The 20,809-nt window shown below is 45.6% G+C and overlaps 2 protein-coding genes across 2 annotated transcripts; both read right to left on the bottom strand.

Annotated features, from left to right (window-relative positions):
• Positions 1–3,775: 3,775 nt before the first annotated feature.
• Positions 3,776–7,456, bottom strand: LOC124676856 (thioredoxin M2, chloroplastic-like). Its single transcript, XM_047212879.1, has 2 exons — positions 7,166–7,456; positions 3,776–4,125 (listed from the first exon to the last, which is right to left on the bottom strand). Exons 1-2 carry the CDS (start codon positions 7,380–7,382, stop codon positions 3,806–3,808), a joined length of 537 nt encoding a protein of 178 aa, XP_047068835.1. The 5' UTR covers positions 7,383–7,456; the 3' UTR covers positions 3,776–3,805.
• A 6,004-nt stretch (positions 7,457–13,460) lies between these two features.
• Positions 13,461–16,971, bottom strand: LOC124670800 (probable beta-D-xylosidase 6). The gene is made up of 6 exons (XM_047207274.1): positions 16,600–16,971; positions 15,714–15,880; positions 15,541–15,638; positions 14,839–15,189; positions 14,342–14,758; positions 13,461–14,268 (listed from the first exon to the last, which is right to left on the bottom strand). Exons 1-6 carry the CDS (start codon positions 16,954–16,956, stop codon positions 13,670–13,672), a joined length of 1,989 nt encoding a protein of 662 aa, XP_047063230.1. The 5' UTR covers positions 16,957–16,971; the 3' UTR covers positions 13,461–13,669.
• Positions 16,972–20,809: the final 3,838 nt, after the last annotated feature.

Here is a 20,809-nt window from a genome sequence, read left to right as displayed (position 1 = left end):
ATAATTAAAAATAATATAAATCATAAAGTTAATATTTATTTATTTATTAAAGATTATTATTACATCATTATTTTTGTTTATTAAAAGAATTATTTGAAATTCAAACAATAAAAAAATATGACATCGACCAGCATGTTAATAGGATTGATATGATACTAGTATCACATACATATGGGCGAAGCACTTGGATGCGGGACGGAAAGAAACTTGGAAGTTAAGCGTGCTAGTGCTAGAGTAGTGGAAGGATGGGTGACCGAACGGGAAATTTGTGCACGAGTAAGTAATTTAACTAGAGATAAGTGTAGTTAGAGACTAAACTTGTGAAATAACTGAAATATTAAAAATTCTAAAAAAAAGAAAATAAAGGAACTGGAAAATAATTTGATTTTTTTACGGTAGCGGGGTTCTACCGTGCAGCGTTTTGAGGCATTTTTCTACCGCGGTAGACCCATATGAACCGGTGCTAAAGGTCCTCTCGCTCGGACGCTCGGGAGCCGCCACGTGGTGTTCCTTTAGAACCGGTGCTAAAGGGGGGCCTTTAGCACCGGATACTTAGCTCCGGTTGGTCATCCGGTGCATATAGCCCTTACCAACATGTGCTAAAGGCCCATTTTCCACTAGTGTTGGTGCTTGGCGTGCTCCGTGGCAGCTCGCAGGCGGCGACGGAGCCACGCCATTCGCAGGTCGCGACTTGTTTTCCTAGCGGCGGTGGTTGGGTGACCGAACGGGAAGTTTGAGCACAAGTAAGTAATTTAACTAGAGATAAGTGTAATTAGAGACTAAACTTGTGAAATAACTGAAATATTAGAAATTCTGAAAAAAAAAGAAAAAAAAAAGACGAAGTGGAAAATAATTCGAATTTTTTTAAGGTAGCGGGGTTCTACCGCGCAGCGTTTCCGGGCATTTCCCTGCCGCGGTAGAACCTTATGAATCGGTGCTAAAGGTCCTCTCGCTCGGACGCTCGGGAGCCGCCACGTGGTGCTCCTTTAGCACCGGTTCGTAACTGAATCGGTGCTAAAGGAGGGCCAACATGTGCTAAAGACCCGTTTTCTACTAGTGTTGGTGCTCGGCGTGCTCCGTGGCAGCTCGCAGGCGGCGGCGGAGCCACTCCATTCGCAGGCCGCGACTTGTTTTCCTAGCGGCGGTGGTTGGGCTGGGATGGTTCCTCGGTCCTCGCTGATCACTTGTTTAATGGAACCCGTCCGGCCGGCGTGTCCACCGGCAGTATGCGACGGTAAGGAAGGCACGGCACGGGCGCACACCGGCGGTTGGTGCGTTGTACGTACTGCATTATTATGCATGCGAGTTGCGACGATGCACGCACGAGTTGGACCTCTCGCACGCACGAGCGTGCATCATTTGGTCCGGTAGGTGCGTGGAGATAGAGCTATAGCGAGCGCGTGGCGGCCTGCCGTCCCGCCGCGCCGACGGCGAGGGGACACCGGCACACGGCAGGTGAGGAGGGTCATGTGGCCTTTGGATCGGATCCAAGCAGATCGCAGCTGGTAGGGGCAGGCAGCACGAGCCAGAACAGAACAGGAGGTTCCCTTTGTTTACTGCCTGTGGCTCCATCCTCCGTGCACTGTACTGTATCATATTCATTGGCGAACCGTATTACAGCTTTCGCAAGGACGGACGGGACCGGAGTCCGGTGCGTGCATTCAATCCCACGGATGGATGATGCGTGCGCCCACACGTACCAGATGATCAAAGTACAGTTTAGGCCGGCCCGCCGTTTGCCAGTCCAGACTGTGGGTCGGCTCCTTGTTTTCCTGCCGCTGTCTAAACCGCCGGCTGATTTTAGCAGTCCTCGGGCCTCCAGATCGATCTCTTATGACTCAGGAAGACGTGCTACATTTTGAATGAGAGGCGCATATTCGTCATGTAATGTGTTTTACTGTCGACTACATACAGCCCGAGTCTGTATGCTTTCTTAAACATAAGGTTCAATAAGTCCAACTTTAAATCAACAAAACCACCAACCGACCACGAGTACAACAATAACAATGACAGGAAAAAAAAACCTAGGGGTGTCAAATACAGATACAAGTAGACGTGATGTAGAGCAGAGCATGGCTCTAGATTACAAAATCTAAAAGGGCGTCCGAGACCGGCAGAAGAATCTTCAAGCACCGAGACGCCCACTCCGCAAAATGTTTCCACGAAAGCTTCACCATCCACCACAAGAAAAGTCTTTACACCTGCCATCTCGACAGCCAACAACTGTTGAAAAACACCGGTGTCCGCTACGCCACGACACTAACTCCGACAGCCACCTTAGGCTCGCGCAAACCGGAGGCACGCTATTCATACAAAGCCGGTCACAACATGACAGAGGGCATCAACGAGGAGGCACTCGGATAAATCGCAAGTTAATAGGGTAGTAGACAATGCCACAACCAGCTGCAGGATGTGTGTCTTAGCCACAGCTCCAAGGAAGTAAACGGCATCCATAGACGTCATTGCAGTGGCCGAATCCTTGCAGTGCTTTCGCGGACACACCATCGAGCTCGCTAGCATCTCCGCAGGCTAAACCCAGTGTAACCAAACCAGTCCTATAGGAGCAAATCCAGGACGCACTATCCCCACGATCGTCAAATCTAGACGAAGGGCATCAAACAACTCACGGCGACGAGCCACCACCACGCCATTAAAGCGCCACCCTACCAGCCACGGACCCGAAGCTCTCTCGAGCTGAAGCAAACCCTATTAACAATTTTTGTGTCCTGTATAAAAATAAAGAAATGTTTTGTGGAAAGCATTTTAATTTTTAAAGCACCAATTTTTTTCTTTTTGCACACAACCTAAAAATGTTGGTTTTTCGCGAAACGACTTCATGAGCACATAAAATATCGAGATTTACACGTCAATTTTTTGTTCAGAATTTTTCAATATTTTGAACTATGTTTAAAAGTCATTTCAAAAACCGGGTGCAAAAATCCACGTTCTAGCCTTTATCAAAGTCAAGCACTATCAAGTTTGACTATAATTATTGGGAAAATATTAACAACCATAATACCAAATACATATATTATGAAAATATAGCTTATAACAATTCAAAAACTGTAACTTTTACTTCTAGATGTTGATATTTTTTCCTAAATATTTAGTTAAATTTAACATTAACTAAACCTAGAACACGAATAAACCAATTGTAAACGGAGGGAGCACGTAGGGATTCAGAGATAGCTCATCTTATAATTCGGAAACAACTGATAGCATTTAGAGGTAGGGGCATCTTCTTAAATATTGAAAATTCTAGATGGATCTTGGTTATGTTTGAAGAGCACAACTGTTCTAAAGCCCTACAGTTGTTTTGGTCAATTAATGATACTCTATTATTCCATCCAATCAGTGCATCCGCATCTCACCCACAACCATCTAAAAGAGTGGACAGTTCAAAAATTAATAATCTAAAAGACTAGGACCGTATGAGTGATGTGGGAATTATTCTGACATATAGGGTCTAGATAGTCGATCACATAGTCAGGTTACGTGGGAAACAATCACACGAACTGATGGAAATATGTGATATGCTACAGAATACTGACTCTTTTAACAGTCCTGTCATATATATCTACAGCCCAAAAGAATGGTAACAATGGAACCAGGCTTTCATGAGACTTTCACCAGGCGATTCTACTTATTATTGATGATACAGAAAGCAATTTACTGATACTATCTAGTATCTACACGCAGGTATAGAAAGATTGTGCAGACGGCGTCTGAGTTTCAGATGATCTGAACGTAGGACGTGCGTGGATGCCAAGCGCTAACTCTGTCCAGGAGGTCCGTTCCCGACATTTTACCTCTCGGTGAACTTCTCCACACATGTGACCAGCGTGCTTTCGGGCACTGCTCCGATCACCGCGTCCTTTTTCTCACCGTTCTTGAACATCATCATGGTCGGGATGCTCCGGACGCCGTACTGGCTTGCTATGTCTGGGTTCTCGTCGGTGTTGAGCTTGTAGCATTTCAGCTTCCCTTCATACTCCTTTGACAGCTTGCCCACAATTGGGTCGATCATTTTGCACGGTCCACACCAGGAGGCCCAGAACTCAACGAGGACAGGAAGCTCGCTCTCCATAACAAGTGACTGCCATGTTGCCTTCGTGACGTCAGGAACTACAAAACAAATAGACAGCATCACGGTGAAAAACTGATAACACATCAATTGATGGAACTTTACGAATACAGCTTGAGAAAGAAAAAAAAAAAGCAAATCAGGAAAGTTGAAGAGCACTATGAGCCCTAAATAAGTAATAAGATTAACCAGGAACTAAAACTTCATTACTGTGTCAGGCCCATGAAACATAAAATGACCAAATGAAGAGATTCATATATATAAACTCTAGCTGTCGCCTGTCGACAAGCAACATCACTGACAGTGTTATTATGCCACCTACAATCTTGCACCGGCCCAGATTGGTCAAGTTTGTTAACTTAAGAGGATTCAAACACCAACGGGAGTAGAAAAAAAAAGGGCACCTGGACTGGGCCATCAGCCATATAGGCTCTGATCTCTTTAAAGAGCAAGGCCAACCACAAATTAGATCAGAGAAATACAATTTAGATTGAGAAACCTTTTCATAAAGATCTATAAAACAACTTTTACAGGAACAATATCTTCAGCATCAGAAGTTGAATAGTTTTATGAGATTCAAATAAAGTGTTAAGATCATCTAGCTTGCCTAGAAGCATAGATTAACCAGGAATTTAAAACACAAACATAAATCCAATTCTAGCTTTCAAAAGGCAACATCACTAACAGTGTTTTATGCAATTGCATGCATGCCCAATGATCCTAGAATCCTCTACACCCATATTGGTTGAGCTCGGTAAGTTGGATTCAAACACCGACAGAAGAACAAACGCAGCACAAGGTCTGCACCGTCAGCCATCCAGGTTCTAATCGCTACGAAGGGTAAGGCCAGTCCCTAACAAGAACAGAGAAAATCCATCCAGACTGAGAAATATGTTCACACAAGATCCATAGAACCACCTTTACAGGAACAAAAATATCTTCAGCGTCAGAAGGCGCATAGCATTTCCTTGTATGATACTGATCTAGAACCGCTAGCTTTTCATTATTAACATACTCCCCCAGTTCACTATTATAAGATGTTTTAGGTTTTCCCGAAAATGCATGTATTTAAAGGTGTTTACTGTGTAGGTTAACTCATTTCGGCCCGTTATCTAGTCCGTATTAAAATATCCAAAATATCTTATAATACTGAACGGAGGGAGTATAATGCTTCATCAATGTAGCGCAAACAAGTATGGAATTGTCTTTTTTTTTCAGTTTTAGTGTGCTTTTTTGATAAGATATCAAACATTTTGATTTACAAAAAGCAACGATGCAGAAATATGAATGGACGACCATGAAATGCATATGTCCACATGCTATGCTAATGCCTTAAATACACCGACAACTCAATTATTCAATCAAATGCTTCTTCATGACTGCAGTGAAACAGTTCATCCATATCTTGTTGCCTGCTTTATAGGTGAATAACTTGCATTCATTGGCTATGTATGCACACTAGAATATCATGGTTGTAATGTAAGCCATTGAGGCTATGTGCTTCCGAGAGTGCAAGAGTTTTAACATAGACAAAAACTGGCAAATGGCAACTCAATCACCCTATACACCACTGCACCCATCATAGACCCCTTGCTTTTCTAATTCACTTTTACGGTGTTCTCGAAAAAATAAAATGATTTCCGTGGAGCGATCCCAGATTTGCTCATTTACGTGACACTGGACAACAAAACAGAATTATGCTGAAGGAAGCAAGTGATGTGATATACATACTTTCCTCTCAAGCTCAGTGTTGTGATTGAGCCTGTTTACTTAAAATGGGGTGGCGTTTGAGGCACTGCAATAGCAAATGTCCATTACGCAAAAAGGGCAGATATGAATCCATAAATTCAACTACTAGTGAACAATACGCAATAACTCACATTTAACAGGTGTATGACTCCATATTTAAATTCAAGTGCCACTCATAAAAACACAAGCATGCCAATATTAGCAGGTGTATGATGTATTGCCCAATTTTGCTCATGCATACAGCTGAATGCAACAAAAGTGTGATGGTCACAGATCAAACGAATGAGCACGTATAGCGACACCGCGGTTCATGCGTGATGCAGGTGCTAAACATATTTATGAGCTTCCGAGGAAACACAGTCGCAAACTCTACATTTCCAGAACGGCAGACGCATACGTGAAGCAGGCACGCATGCAAAGGCCGAAGATAAATGTCAAGTGTTGCTCGTACAGATTTGCTAAAACAGTAAGGCCCACCGCACCGCTGCGCCACTGACACCTCAACATGGCTAGTTCCCCAAACCAAAACGAGCTAAGCTTGTGATCCCAGTTCCACCACTGCACCCATCATAGGCCCTTGCTTTTCTAATTCACTTACGACGTTCTCAAACAAATAAAAATGATTTAATTGGAGCGACCCGAGATTTGCTCGTTTACGCGACAGTGAGCAATAAAACAGAATTGTGCTGAACGAAGCAAGTTATGTGAAATGGACTCAGTCCTCTCAAGCTTGGTGTTGGGATCGGGCTTGTTTACTACCTAAATGGGGTAGCGTTTCAGGCACTGCAATAGCAAATGCCCATTAAGCAAACACGCAGGTATCAATCCATAAATTCAACTACTACTGAACAATCTACAATAACTTACATTTAACAGGTATATCACTCCATATTTAAATTCAAGTGTCACTCATAAAAACACAAGCGTGACAGTATAGCTGAATGCAACAAAAGTGTGCTGGTCGCAAACCGAGGGAATGAGCATGTATAGCGACAACGCGGTCCCTGCGGGATGCAGGTGCTAGACATAACCCACGCGTGTGCCAGAGCTTATAACGAAAACACAATCGCAAACTCTACATGTCAAGAACGGCAGATGCATACATGAATCATGCACGCGACGAGCTAAGCTTTTAACCCCAGTTCCAACAAGGGGACTTGATCTTTTGTATCGACGTATCGAAAAGCATTAGATCCGCACCGACGCGTTAGTCGTATCGGTATTTCACCACCGAAATCTCGTAACGGAGCACGGATCAAACACTCAAACAGTAGCACAAGCGATTCGGCGAGCTGGGAAAACCGATCGAGCTCGCGCGCGCGCGTGTATTACCTTGGATGGTGGTGTCCTGGCCCTGGACCGCGCGCACCGCCGCCGAGGCGCCGCGGCCGACGACGGCCCGGCGGTTCCCGGGGACCGCGCGGAGGGCCGGGGACCGCGGGCCGCGGGCGGGCGGGAGCGCCGCGTGGGCGTGGCGGAGGGTCCGCGCGGGCGAGCTGGCGGGGGCGAGGGGCGAGGGCGACGCGGCGAGGGAGACGGCGGAGGCCATGGATGGGGATGGGGACGGGGAGGAGGGCAGGGAGTTGCGGATGAAGCGGGGCGAGAGCGCAGCGCGTTTGTTGTGATGCGCGACGGGGACGGTTGGGGTTGGGGAGGATGGAAAGGGAAGCAAGCGAGCCAATCGAAGCGGGGCAGGCAGTTCTCCCTCCCGGCTGGATTGGATGTGGTGGCCGCGCCCGCGCGCTTCGGCTGGGCCCCGCCCGGCTGCCTCGGTGGCTGTTGCCTGTTGCTGCAAACCAGCAACTATGAGCTGGTTCGTTGCTAGACTTGCACCACCTGCCTCCATGGAACGGCATGGGAAAGAAGTCCACATGAACCCCCTAAGTATTGGGTTTGGGATAATAGACCCCCATAAGTTTAGATTGGAGCAGTTGACCCCCCTAAGTATGAAATACCAGACAAGTTACCCCCTCCAGCTACAGACGGTGGTTTTGGTAGCTGTTTTGGTTCACCAGATATCTGGTTTTATCTTGCGGGGGCGTCGAACAGAGCAAATCACCCCTGTCTCTGATATTGTCTCCGTCCACTGCCTGCTCGCCATCGACCTCTGGGTGAGCTCGTTCCCGCCAATATCTCTTTCTTCTCCGCCTCGCAGATGCCTTCTCCGTCGCAGACACGGGTGTGCATGCCATGGCCACCGTTCGAAGCTCGGGCACGTCCGCCGTTGGTCTGCAACCAACGCCCACGAAGACTCGTCCGCATATCTTCCCATCGCTCCGGCATCTCGAGCACACAGGAGCGCCTCTGTTTTCTACCGCAGGTGAGCTACTCTTTTTTTTCATCGTGCTCCCCGTTGCCTCCTTTCTCTTTTCTTTGCATCACCACTCAGCAGACCAGCCGAGCAAGGCATCCATCAAATTCAGCAAGGAACACCACAGCGATCCATGACTTCCAAGTCTTCACTGACGCATTGGGCAGCACCAGTGCACCACCACAGTGCCCCGTAGTTCCCGTGTTCCCTTGATCCGCGCACGGATCAAGCCAGCCGGCCGTACCCTGCTTTCCTCCACGCCACGCCTTGCCATGAGCGAGCACACACAGCACCAGCGTGCCCGCTTGCCCTGACCCGCCTGTCCCCTGCCGCCTTCGTTTTTCTGCAGACAGAGCCATGCCGATCGAGTAGTGCAGCAACCGCAGGAGCGACCAGCGCCTTGGGTCTCTCGCGCGCGTACAGCGCTGCCGCTCCAGCCCGAGTCTCAACCACAACGCCACCAAGCCGCCCCCAGCGCCGTGCATCCGCCAACACTCTGCTCCGCCTCGTTGCCCAACGTCGTGTCAGTTCCGCGCGCACCATGTCGATGCCTTGTTCCTGCATCCTGCGCTGCAGCAGCCTAGGACCAGCGCCGCGCGTAGGCAGTTCGCGTGCCAGCACCTGTCGCCGCGCTGCTCCAGTCATCTGCGTTTCATCAGTCACCAAAACAGCTACCAAAACCACCATCTGTAGCCGGAGGGGGTAATGTGTCCGGTATTTCATACTTAAGGGGGTTAAGTGCTCCAATCCAAACTTAGGGGGGTCTATTGTCCCAAACCCAATACTTAGGGGGGTGATGTGGACTTCTTCCCTATCAAAGAAGCCGTTGATTTCCTTTCCTTTGCTTTTTCAATTGCTATCTTTGTCTACTACTCATTTACAGACGATCCGGTTGCCCAAAGAGTTGGAGACATGTTTTGAACATCACACCAAGCAAGAATTTCTTTCCGAATTCTTATGGTAAATCTACACTTGTATAGGAGATGTGCCGCCCATTCTTGAACTTGGCATCATAGAGGGCAATTTCCACAATTTACCCATCCTCTCTTCTCAAGACGGCCCGCCATCCAAATTCTATCCTGCATCACCAACCATGCGAAGAATTTATATTTAGGATGAGCCGGAACCTTCCAAACTAAGGTGTTGAGGGCTGCGGAGGTTAGGCATTCAAATCGCGATTTGTATGTGGAGGAAGTCAAATATTTTCCATCCTCCGTGAATTTCCAAGTCATTGTATCTTGCACATCATGTAAAAGATAGATGTTGGAGAGCGACTCTCAAAGAGCCACGAATTGTTGAATGTGTTCCATGTCCAAACCTTGTGAGATATCAATTTGGTTGATCAAAGAGTTGTCATCAAGAGCTTTCCTAAGCGTGCATGCATTTTTCTTTGATATTTTGTATAGCTTGGGAGCAATATCCTTTGAGAATTAGCCATGAAGCCAATAATAGGACCAAAATTTGGTACTCTCTCCATTTTCCAATTGTGGCAAAAGTAGCCGCCCCAAAAAATTCTCGATCTTCTTCATTGCAAGGATTTCCAAGCCCGATCCACACTTTGCTCTCATCAACCCATTCAAAGCCATAGTCATCTTAAATGGAGAGCGGTGGCAAATCTTTCAAGGTGGAGAATACTAAGGCCTCCAAGCTTGGTGGGCGGCATACTTTTTCCCAAATAACCTTTCATTTTTCACCAGCGACCTTATTGCATCCCACCCACAAGTAGGCACGAACAAACGCAATGATTTCATGTATGACCTCTTTAGGTAGGTCAATATAAGTGATTTGGTAGATTGCTTGGGATGCGAGGATGACTCTAACTAAGACTCTTCTACTGGCAATGTTGACATTCTTCCAATTTCAGGCAATCTTGTCTTCAAGATGTTGTAGGTCCTCTCTCTTTAGGTAAGTGGCGCTCAAAGGTAATCCCAAGTGTCGCATTGGAAATTTTATTCTATCGGCCGGGAAAAGTAGAAGGACATCATCAAGGTCTATATATTCACATCTAGTTGGCACCACAACACCTTTTTGATAGTTATCCTTAAGACCGGTGACGTCTCCAGAAGGTAGCAAGAGTAGATGATAGGAAAGCAATATCCTCCTTTATTGGGGCCACAAAGATTGCGGCGTCATAGACATATACGGATGTATGCGCCACCGTGGTTCTTCCCCTTTTTTCGAAATGGTGGGAGTACCCCTAGGTCCTAGCCTCTACATCGAAAAGATGCATACGACTTTTTTTTATTGAATTATTCAACAAAGTTCTGACAAAAACATACATCAAGATACCCAAAGCCACCACGCAACACCTACACACCCGACAACGAGTGAAGATCATGTTAACATGGCCTTATTCCCTGGACAACAATGAAAACTCCCATCAACTAGGAACCGGGAACATCGCATACCCCGAGACGCCCACTAAGCGAAACCGCTCATCGAGTCTAGTAGACTCTTTAGAGAGCACCCATCAACTAGCAACCAAGGTTCTTCCTCTAAGAGCGTGAAGAAATCAATACTTGCGATGTTGCCTTGGCAAGGATATGGTTTGATGGGGTCAATTGCCAAGACAAATAGAAGGGACGACAACGGGTCTCCTTGGCGAAGGCCTATACCATGCTTTATGGGGTCACAAGGCACACCGTTGAGAAGAAATGTAGATGTAGATTTTGAAAGAAGTGCCCCCCCCCCCCCCAATCACAAAATTTTACCAGGAAGCCACAATGTCTAAGAAGGTCCATTAGGTAATCCCATCTCACCAAGTCAAAAGCCTTTTTAATATTTAGCTTGAAGAGGAGGCAAGGTGTTTTGGAGCGGTGGAATTTCCGTGCAAGGTTTCTCATATACATGTAGTTGTCATCGATGCTTCTTTTCTTGATGAAACCACTTTGAGCATTTCAGACTAGGTATTCCATGTGGTGGGGGGAGCCATGAAGCCATAATTTTTGCAATGTACTTGGCTATGGCGTGGATTAGGATTATAGACCTAACATCAGTTCTTACACATTGTTTTGAGCATTTAAGAGCATCTCCACTCGTCCCCCCGACGAGGCCCCCGGGCGACGTTTTTCCCATCCGGACGGCGAAATTCGGCCCAGTCGTGCCCCCGGTTCCTCGTTTTCATCCGGATCTGGCCCTTCATCCATCCGGCGAGCCCACGCCATCCCCGGCCCCCCGGGGACCTATCGGGGACTCCGGGCGAGTGAAAAGCGGGGAAGAGCCCGATCTGTCGGTGACTCGACACACGAACCCCACCGCCACCTCGCTCAAAATCTCCCCCACCCCTCGTATCTCTCTCGCCGCCGGCACCACCCCGCCGGCTTGTTGCCCAGATTCCGCCGTCCCTCCTTCCCCACCTGCCTATATTCCGCCGTCTTTCGACGACGGCCTATCTGGCCGCTCTTCCGCCGGCCTGTTTTCCGACTTTGGCTCGCTCCTCGTCGCTCGCGGCTCGGGTTGCCTCGACCACGCCCGTCGGTGTTCGTCCATTTGCCTCGCCGGCCATGGACTCGAACGAAGAGGAGGAGCGAGATGTTCCTCGAGCTTATGCAAGAAGAGATGGCAGCAGCCGCCCAAGACGACGAGCACATGATGATCCTCGGTTGCTTGGCAAGCATGTACGCCGGATCGGCAACGCGGTCGACGTGGTGGGTCGGCACCGGGTCGCCGGAAGTGCAAGCCGAGACAACGAATGGAGGGCTACTGCATGTTGTACGCCGACTACTTCGCCGACAATCCATTGCACGGTGAGAGTGTTTTCCGGCGTCGTTTCGGGATGAGCGAAAGCTATTTCCGCAAATTGTGTATGCCATCCGAGACTTTGATCCCTACTTCGGATGCAAGGCGGATTGCCTCTGGTTTGGTTGGATTTTTGTCACCGCGAAGTGCACGGTGGCTATGAGGATGCCGGCGTATGGAGCTCCCGGTGATAGTGCAGATGACTATCTTCGGATGGCGGAGTCCACCGCCCTTGATTGTTTCTACCGGTTCTGCAGGGCCGTCATAGCAGTGTTCGGGGACTATTACTTGAGATCACCCGCTGTCGAAGACACTCAGAGGATCCTTGCAACAAATGAAGCTAGGGATTTTCCAGGGATGCTTGGAAGCATTGACTGCATGCATTGGCAATGGAAGAAGCTGTCCGTTTGCGTGGCGGGGAATGTACAAGGGTCACAAAAAAGGCTGCACTATGATACTTGAAGCAGTGGCTACCCATGATCTCTCGGATTTGGCACTCTTTCTTTGGTATGCCTGGATCCAACAATGACATCAACGTCCTAAACTCGCTCCCCGATCTTTTCCAAGCTTGTTGAGGGTCATGCTCCCCGGTGGACTATGTGATCAATGGTCGGCACTACAACAAAGGATACTACCTTGCGGACGGTATCTATCCAAAGTGGGCAACATTTGTGAAGACTATCTCGAACCCTAGCACCCCCAAACTTTGCGAGTTTGTCAAGAAACAAGAAGCTTGCCGAAAAGACATCGAGCGTGCATTTGGTGTCCTCCAGCAGAGATTTGCTGTCGTCCGGTTCCCCGCTATGACTTGGTCCAAAGATCAGATGTGGGAGGTGATGAACTGCTGTGTGTGCCTACACAATATGATTATTGAAAATGAGCGAAAGCATCCGGTTCCTCTGGCTGAGCAAGAAGCACCATATGAGAGAGAGGGTCCTCTTGCACAGCCTAATCACCAGGTGCCTCCATCATGGCCCGCCTTCATTGCTATGCGCCAGGAGATTCGAGACTCTACAATGCATCAGCTGCTGCAAGATGATCTGGTGAAGCACATATGGAGGCTCCGAGGCAACGCCAACGCCGACGCCAACTAGTCTGTCTTAATTAAATTATGAAATTGTGTGCTTCATTTGTTTCAGCACTTGTTAAACATTGTACTGATTATCGCCGAATTTGTTTCAGCAATTTTCGTACTCTTAGTCGCCGAACTTGTTAAATTTTATGTTAAATTTGTTTGAAATATGTCAAATGGTCGAGGTTGGGGGTTTCCTGCCGGGGGGACGGCTGGAACTTCAGCGCTCCCCAGGCCAAATCTTTCTCCAATCCGGACGAAAATTTCGTCGGATTTGGGCGTGGGGAGCGCCAACGAGTGGGATGCTCTAAGACTGCTATAGCATCGTTTTCCTTTTGAGAATTTGGAACCTGAACCTAATGTGCGGCAAGCCGGTGAAGCACTGCCAGCAGCCCAGCCTTCGACGGAAAGCAGCGAGGGCCACAACAGATTTGTGACGTCCGTTAGTCTTGAAGACGGTCCTTGTCAATAACGAACAATGGTTTCAGCAAAACTAGCAGTGTTCATCAAACAAAACAGAACTACACTGAAATTTATTGCTTGCATTTTTACTGCAATCAGTTCAACCGTACATGATGCACCCAATGAATCTTTACAACAAGATTTTCGAACAGTTGTACAGGTGTAAATCCGACTATTCCAAATCTGACAGCTATAATGACATGTGTGTTGTAGTACATGGTGTATTGGTGTAGTAGCATGTAGCACTAGCTTGTCATGCTTCGATGACAAACTCATGCTCTTCATCCCCTACCATCAGATGGTGGGATCCAAGGAGAAGCACCCTTCTACCTTCAGTGTTGGCTGCGCTCATAAGCTTGCAGGGATCTACCGTGATCTCCACATTGGTTGATCTGCCAGCGGCTGTGTAGACGCGCTCAAAGGCAACCAACTGTTTCAGTGGGAAGCCTGGAGCGATCGACTTTGATCTCGCAAAGAGTAGCAAAGCATGGCTCCCATCCATGGTGCCGTCGTTGGAAACCGAGATGTGGACAGAAAATGTTAGGGATTCACATGACGCGATGTCTTCAACCTGGACGTAGTCTAGCCCATCCCTCCTTGTGTATGCGGGCTTCCTACTGATGAGGCTTGGGGATGATGAACGTGACAGGCTAATTGTCCTGGGAGCCCCTACGATGTTGTATGAGTACTTTGAGTAACTCAATCCATACCCAAAACCATATACCACATCTCCCGTGTAAAACCGGTATGTTCTTCCAGGGTAACCACGTGAAGGGTCGGCCCTCATGTTCATATCAGTCATTGGAACGGCGGTGAAGGATTCAGGGTACCATGTGATAGGCAATTTTCCTCCTGTCAACACAGCGTACCGGATTAGCCACCATACAAGTTTTTCATTCAGACCACATGTAAATTGTTTACTGACCTGGGTTGTACTCTCCAAAGAGAATTTCTGGGAGAACTTGTCCGCCAACTTCCCCTGGATATCCGATCCACAGGATGCTTGCAATTCTTTCATCGTGCTTCGCAAAAGAAACATCAACAGGACCACCACCCGTGATAACCAACACAATGGGCTTCTTTGTTACACTAGCAACACTATTTACGAGGTCCATCTGCTTGCCTGGAAGGAGAAGGCTCACTCTATCAAGATCTTCAGTTTCCTGAGTCAGGTTCAACCCAGCAATCACAACAACAATATCAGCTCTCCTAGCTGCTTCAATGGCTTCGCCAAATCCCTCTGTTGAGTTACAAGATACATCCTTACATCCAGCAGCGACGGTTGTTTGCGGAACAAAGGCTTTCATGCCTTTAAGGAAGGTGATAGGGTCACAGGGAACACCTGAACAAAGTGAAACATAGCATTAGTTTATGTAGGATAGAAAAAATAAGGGGTGTTTAAATGAGTCCAGTGATTCAGACCTGTGTAATCTCCACCCATTAAGTATGAATCAGCTGCTGCTGGTCCAATGATAGCAATATGACTAACTTCGCTTCTCTTCAGAGGCAAAAAATTGTTATCATTCTTCAACAAGACAGTACCCTGCCTTACAGCTTCTGTTGCGAGCTCCCTGTGCTCCTTAGTGCAAATATTGCTGGGGCCTAGTTGAGTGAACCACTGATTCCCACTGGCTTTATCAAAAAGTCCAAGACGTAACTGAACAGAAAACAGATTAAAAAGAGCACGGTTGATATCTTCTTCTTGTATCTTTCCTGTCTCAAGTGCCGACTTCGTACGCAGAACCAGGAAAGACCCACAGTTGATATCCATTCCTTGAAAAACAGGAACCAAATTCAGCATATACTCCGCTTGGTTGAATGATATACAGAAGGTGGTTGAAGAAATCTATTTCGAGAAGATATTGCACCTTCCTCATGCTAATTTTGGCAAGGTGTTCAGTACAAATTTTGTTTTGGGAAGTTATCAAACTAGAAGCAGAAAGTGGAAGCCTCGAAATGGAGTTCAGATTAGTTGGACTCAATAATTTATTTATGTCACTAATCTTTATTTATTTGTAATGTTTATTAAGCTGAGAACTCAAAGTCCTAGTCTAGAAAGACAGCAACATGTTAATAAAATCCTAATGTGAAGTTCTGAGAAAGAGAATGTTTCAGGCCATTTACCAGCCTTAAGAACAATCGCTACTGAATCTTCATCTGAAGTTGTGTATGACTGGTATTCGCGAATAATCCCCACAGCGTCACAGTCAGATACGATATACCTTCAGAAATAAATGAGCACCGATATTAGTTCAAGGCTCATGCAATTGAGAAATTCAAAGGAGAGCAAGTAGTACCCTTGAAATCCCCATTCATTCCTAATCTTCTGCAGTAGATCTTTGCGCGCGCATGCTGGCACACCATTCACCTGGTTGTATGAACACATCAAGCAACTTGCACGACCCTCCTGGATGCAGCTCTTGAAAGGAGGCTCGTATGTGTCCTCAAAATCTTGCGCATTTACCTAGCAACAGTGGATGCACCATTTAAAATTGCATTGCATTACAAGTTCAAAACAATTCTTCACCATATCCCAATCTAATATTTTGATTCTTAATCGGATATATTTTTCAAATAAGCATCTCCCTCAATGAATATAAATGTGTTAGCTCGCGCCTGGCACACATTTGGGGAGTACTTAGTTCTAACTTTTCAGTATCAATGACTCATTCATTCCGTTTTCGGGTATGTAAATACTAAAATCATTTGTATGTAGTATTGTTTTTCTGTGCATGGACTGGCAGAACGATGTGCTAATGTGTGTCGGTTTCGGCGCTAGGATCTGAGTTGTGATGTCAATGTACCATAATGTCTTAATCATCTGAAGATTATATCGCATAAAATTGGAAAAAGGTAAAGAGGGTTTTGCCAAAGCTGCGATGTTGCTGGCCCCTAACTTTCCATGTAGCACATGCAGTGTTTGTACGATTGTGGTTCGGTATGTTTGGGTCTGCACATGGTGCCTAATGTCTAAAAATAGACTGCTAATGTTATGTCAAGTTCAGAAAAAAACAGCCGTATAATCAGTTCATCGTGGCTGTTTTAGTCTGGCATGCTTAATCAAGTGAACAGCCAACATTATTGTCTAGTATTAGCAAGTCAGGTACTGTGCAAATATCAGAATGACCTATGATAGTATTGAAGAACACCAAAACATTCATAGGACTGGAGCAAATGCTTCACCTTGGCATTGAAGGTGTACCGCGTGAAGGTCTCCCACTTCTCCAAATCGTAGGCGACGTAGTGCTTGCAGCAGGCGGAGAGCATCATCCTGCCTTCCTTGGCGTCGCCGTACTCCCCCTGGAACCCCTTGACGTACTCGACGGAGTAGGCGGCGATGACGGCCGGGTCCTCGCCGGGCGTCTCCTGGCCGCGGCCCCAGCGAGGGTCGCGGAACACGTTGATGTTGGGCGCCCAGTAGGTGAGCCCTGCCTGGCCGGCGTTGTGCATGGCGCGCGCCTCCACGGCGACGGCATCGGCCACCGCGCGCCACAGCGAGCGGTTGAAGGAGGCGGCGGAGAGGATGACCTGGGGGAACATGGTGGCCCGGGCGACGGGGCCCGAGGAGAAGTTGACCCCCGGCCCGTTGTCGGCGAGGCCGTGCAGGGACTCGGACCACCACTGGTAGGGCGGCACGCCGAGGCGGGGGACCCCCGCCGCGGTGTTGGAGAGCTGCGCTATCTTCTCGTCGAGGGTGAGGAGCGAGACGAGGGCGCGCGCGCGGGCGGGGAACGAGAGCGAGGCGTTGCAGAAGGGGTACGAGTTGGCCGCTGCCGACGCGCACGGGTACGCATTCGGCGGCGTGGCGGCGCCGGCGCCGGCGACGGTGAGCAGGAGGAGGAGTAAGTGGGGATACATGGCGGGGAATTCGGTCGAACACTTGGCCTGCTTGGCGATCGCGCCTCCATCATATAGTCGTCAGAAGTACAGCTCGGAGGCCGGAGGGTAGTGGATGATGGATAGCTTGCTGAGCCGGGCCTCTTGTGAGGATAGTGACAAGGGTCAAAGCTATCTGCAGCAAAAAAATTCTTTCTTTTCTTGACGAGCCGCCAAATAGCGTGCGAGATTGGGTCTCATTTCCCTATGGATAAGCCATGTGTATTTTGGCTGATTGTGTTTTTATATGGTTGCCAAGATGCTTGGTGTCCGCATCTTCTTTGCTAAGTGCCAACTGCCAAGTAATGAGTAATGACAGTTTCGAGTTTTTCTGATTTGTTTACAGTTGAGTATTGGCATTTTGTTTTCAGATCGACTGATCGGGTACTGACAGTTGAGAAAATTAGTGCTGAGTGATTCCTTGTGCCGTGAGATTATTCGGCCCATTTTTCTACTCCTTCCTAGATATTTAGGTTATTTCTTCTAAATGCATGTATCTATACATGTTTTAGTGCGTAAGTTTACTCATGGATTCACATCTAGTCCACTTTAAAATATCTAAAGGTGTTATATTAGTAAACATAGTAACTACTTTTTTCTAACATTTTTTGTAGCCCATCTATCATGCGGATGTGATTCAACATTTTACCTCCACCTTATAGTGTTCAATGTGTTTTATAAGGTGTGTCAAATTAGGAGGCAAACCCTTGGTCACACATGGTATGCGTGCTGCCATTTTGATGTCGATAAATTTTGATTATATAGAACTAAAATAAAACTATAGTTCTTGTGGAAAGGGAAGGGACGACCCAATGAGGGTCCAGTGGGAACTTAGGCCCACTCGAATTTCTAAAATCCTTTGAGATACTTGAAAACATATGAATTACTTAAATGTTCAAATTTTAGGTGCACTAACACATTATGCCCCAGCTTTAATTATTTTCAGGGTTCACCCCTTAGAGTAAGAGGTGCCCCAAAGTGATTAGTTTGTCCAAGTTCGTTGCTTTGCCACCTTCGAACATGGTCAGATTGTTCTTGTACCGTATTTAATTCATGCATAATAAAACTTTGTATAGGGTCCAGACTCGGGACTTAGAGTATGGTACTCCTATGTTTACAATCACTTTGGGCCGTGTGTTCATTCAAAGTCAAACTAAAGTTGACCGAAAATTAGGAACATTATCATCATCTACAATGTAAAATCTGTAGCATTAGAATAGTTATAGACTATATTTTCATATCATAAGCATTCGGTATTATCGATTTTTCATATATTTATAGCCAAACTTAGCAAATATTGAGTTTGAATAAAGCTAGAAGGCCAAGTAAATAAAAACAATGGGAGTATAAGGGCTTAAATACTTAGGTAGTAGTGGAAGCCACAGAGCCAATCAATCTGCTTCCTCCGTTTCTAAAAAAGGTGACTCAACTTTATTAAAATATGCATGTATCTAGACGTATTTTAGTGAGTAGATACAGGCAAACTTAAGTAAAGTTGAGACATTTTTTTGTGAAAGGATGGAGTAGTTTTTTTTCAAGGAAAGGAGCTAGCAACTGCCTTTTTTCTAAATAGAAATTTATAAAACTAACAAAAGGAAGCAACATAATGGCACACGGGCCACATATTTTATCAAGCAAGGTTGTTTCGTGAGAATAGAGAACTACTATGACACAAAAAAAATGAAGAAACTAGTACCCAACAAGCACGACACAACATCACAAGTACACCTCGCCAGTGGAGGAAGTGAATGACAATATCATTCTTTTTTATGTCTTCTACTCCCTCCGCTTCAAAATAATTAAAATCCTCACGTTTGACAAAAATTATAAGAATTTATAGCATTAAATATATATAATATAAAAATATATCGTATGATGAATTTCATAGAATGAAAATGGTGTGGTACATATTTGATGTATTTTTCTACAAACCCGGTCAAAATTAGGTATTTTGAAGCAGATTTGGAAGCTTGGGATTATAAATACAGGTTTATGAATACTTTTTACATTAAAGTGGATAGTGAAGTTGTTCGATGAGAGTGCATGCAGTTCATAGAAACAGATTATATGCAAGAAATACTTGAAGTGGATTTTGTCCTTTTTTGTATTTTCTAATACAACATATTGTGAAACAACATTTCTGGATTACAATGTCGGTATATATATCTAGCTATATATATATTTGGCATATTTTTTGGATATCCAAAAGTGAGATTTTCAAAATTTAAAAATAAAGGACTCACTAGTGCTTACAAGCATTGATGAGTTTGTGATGTGCAATGGTTGATAAGACATTGTTAGTTGTTACCTTAGACGTGGCATGTCGTTTAGAGAAGACAAGAGAACATGTTATACAATAGATTATATCCTAGTCACATCTCTAGCATTGATGTTTGCATGCTTCTAAATTATGGCATGATTAAAAATACACTAAAAACATTTAACAAAGATATATAAAAAGTAATATAATAGAGAAACATGTTTTTATTTACCTTTTTAAGAGAACATCTCTTAGCTAAGAGAGAAGATAGCGAAAAATCAGTTTTGAACCCGAGCTCATATTCTCCTGGTTGAATGAAAAAACCAAGAAATAGCAAACAAAATTTAAAAAATCTAAAAATCGTGTACAATGAACATGAACAAGTGTTCTAGCTGTACACCAAAAATCTCTGAAAAAAAGACCACTACACATGCCTTTTCTCGGATATTTTTGGTGTGCAATTAGAATACTTGTTCATGTTTATTGTATAAAAATTTCAATTTTTTTAATATTTGTTTGCTATTTTTGTATTTAACCAGGAGCATATGAACGCGGGTTAAGATAGCTCCTATTTCCCTTTTATCTCCTTCAACTCAACAGTTGTCCTATGTGGCATTGATAAGATAAAACTATTATAGATGCCCTCATAGATTTGTGAAGGTTAATAATGAAGGTCAACCAGGAGCATATTGTAAAAGAAGGAAAAAAGAAGGAAATGCACACAAGAACGATGATTAGTGTGTTTGAGGCCTTGAGGGCACCTAGAACAGAGACACTCCAACAACAAAGTAAATGTCCTAGCAAAAGGGACGCAGTGCCCACTCTGGTGGGGCTAAAGCCTAAAGCAAATGGTGCTAGCCGAAAAAGCCATGAAATGGAACTATGGAAGGGAGCACATGCCAGTAAAGTTCGCTTTGGATTTATTTTATTGGAAGAAGAGAGGTAGTTTCCGAAGAGTGCGAGTGCATTCACTTTGTACCAAATCGTTTGGTATTTGCCAATTTGGCACTTCACATGTGATCCACAAAAAATGCTGCTTTTTAATGAGACTTCCCACCCCTTTATTTAAATAATGATCTGCCGCTTACACATATTCCCGAGTCATCGGCGGAGCTAGAACTATTCATAGATATGCAATGAATACCTAATATTTTCCGCAAAAAATTCAGCATATAAACTTCTATATGCATTATATACATGTTAGTGCTCTTCTCTACATGTTAAATCAGTAAAATTAAAAAAAAAATCGGGTTGTAC

This window comes from Lolium rigidum, chromosome 7 (assembly GCF_022539505.1).
Source record: "Lolium rigidum isolate FL_2022 chromosome 7, APGP_CSIRO_Lrig_0.1, whole genome shotgun sequence".
NCBI classification, from domain to species: Eukaryota; Viridiplantae; Streptophyta; class Magnoliopsida; order Poales; family Poaceae; genus Lolium; species Lolium rigidum.
This window is presented reverse-complemented; position numbering and strand designations above follow the sequence as displayed.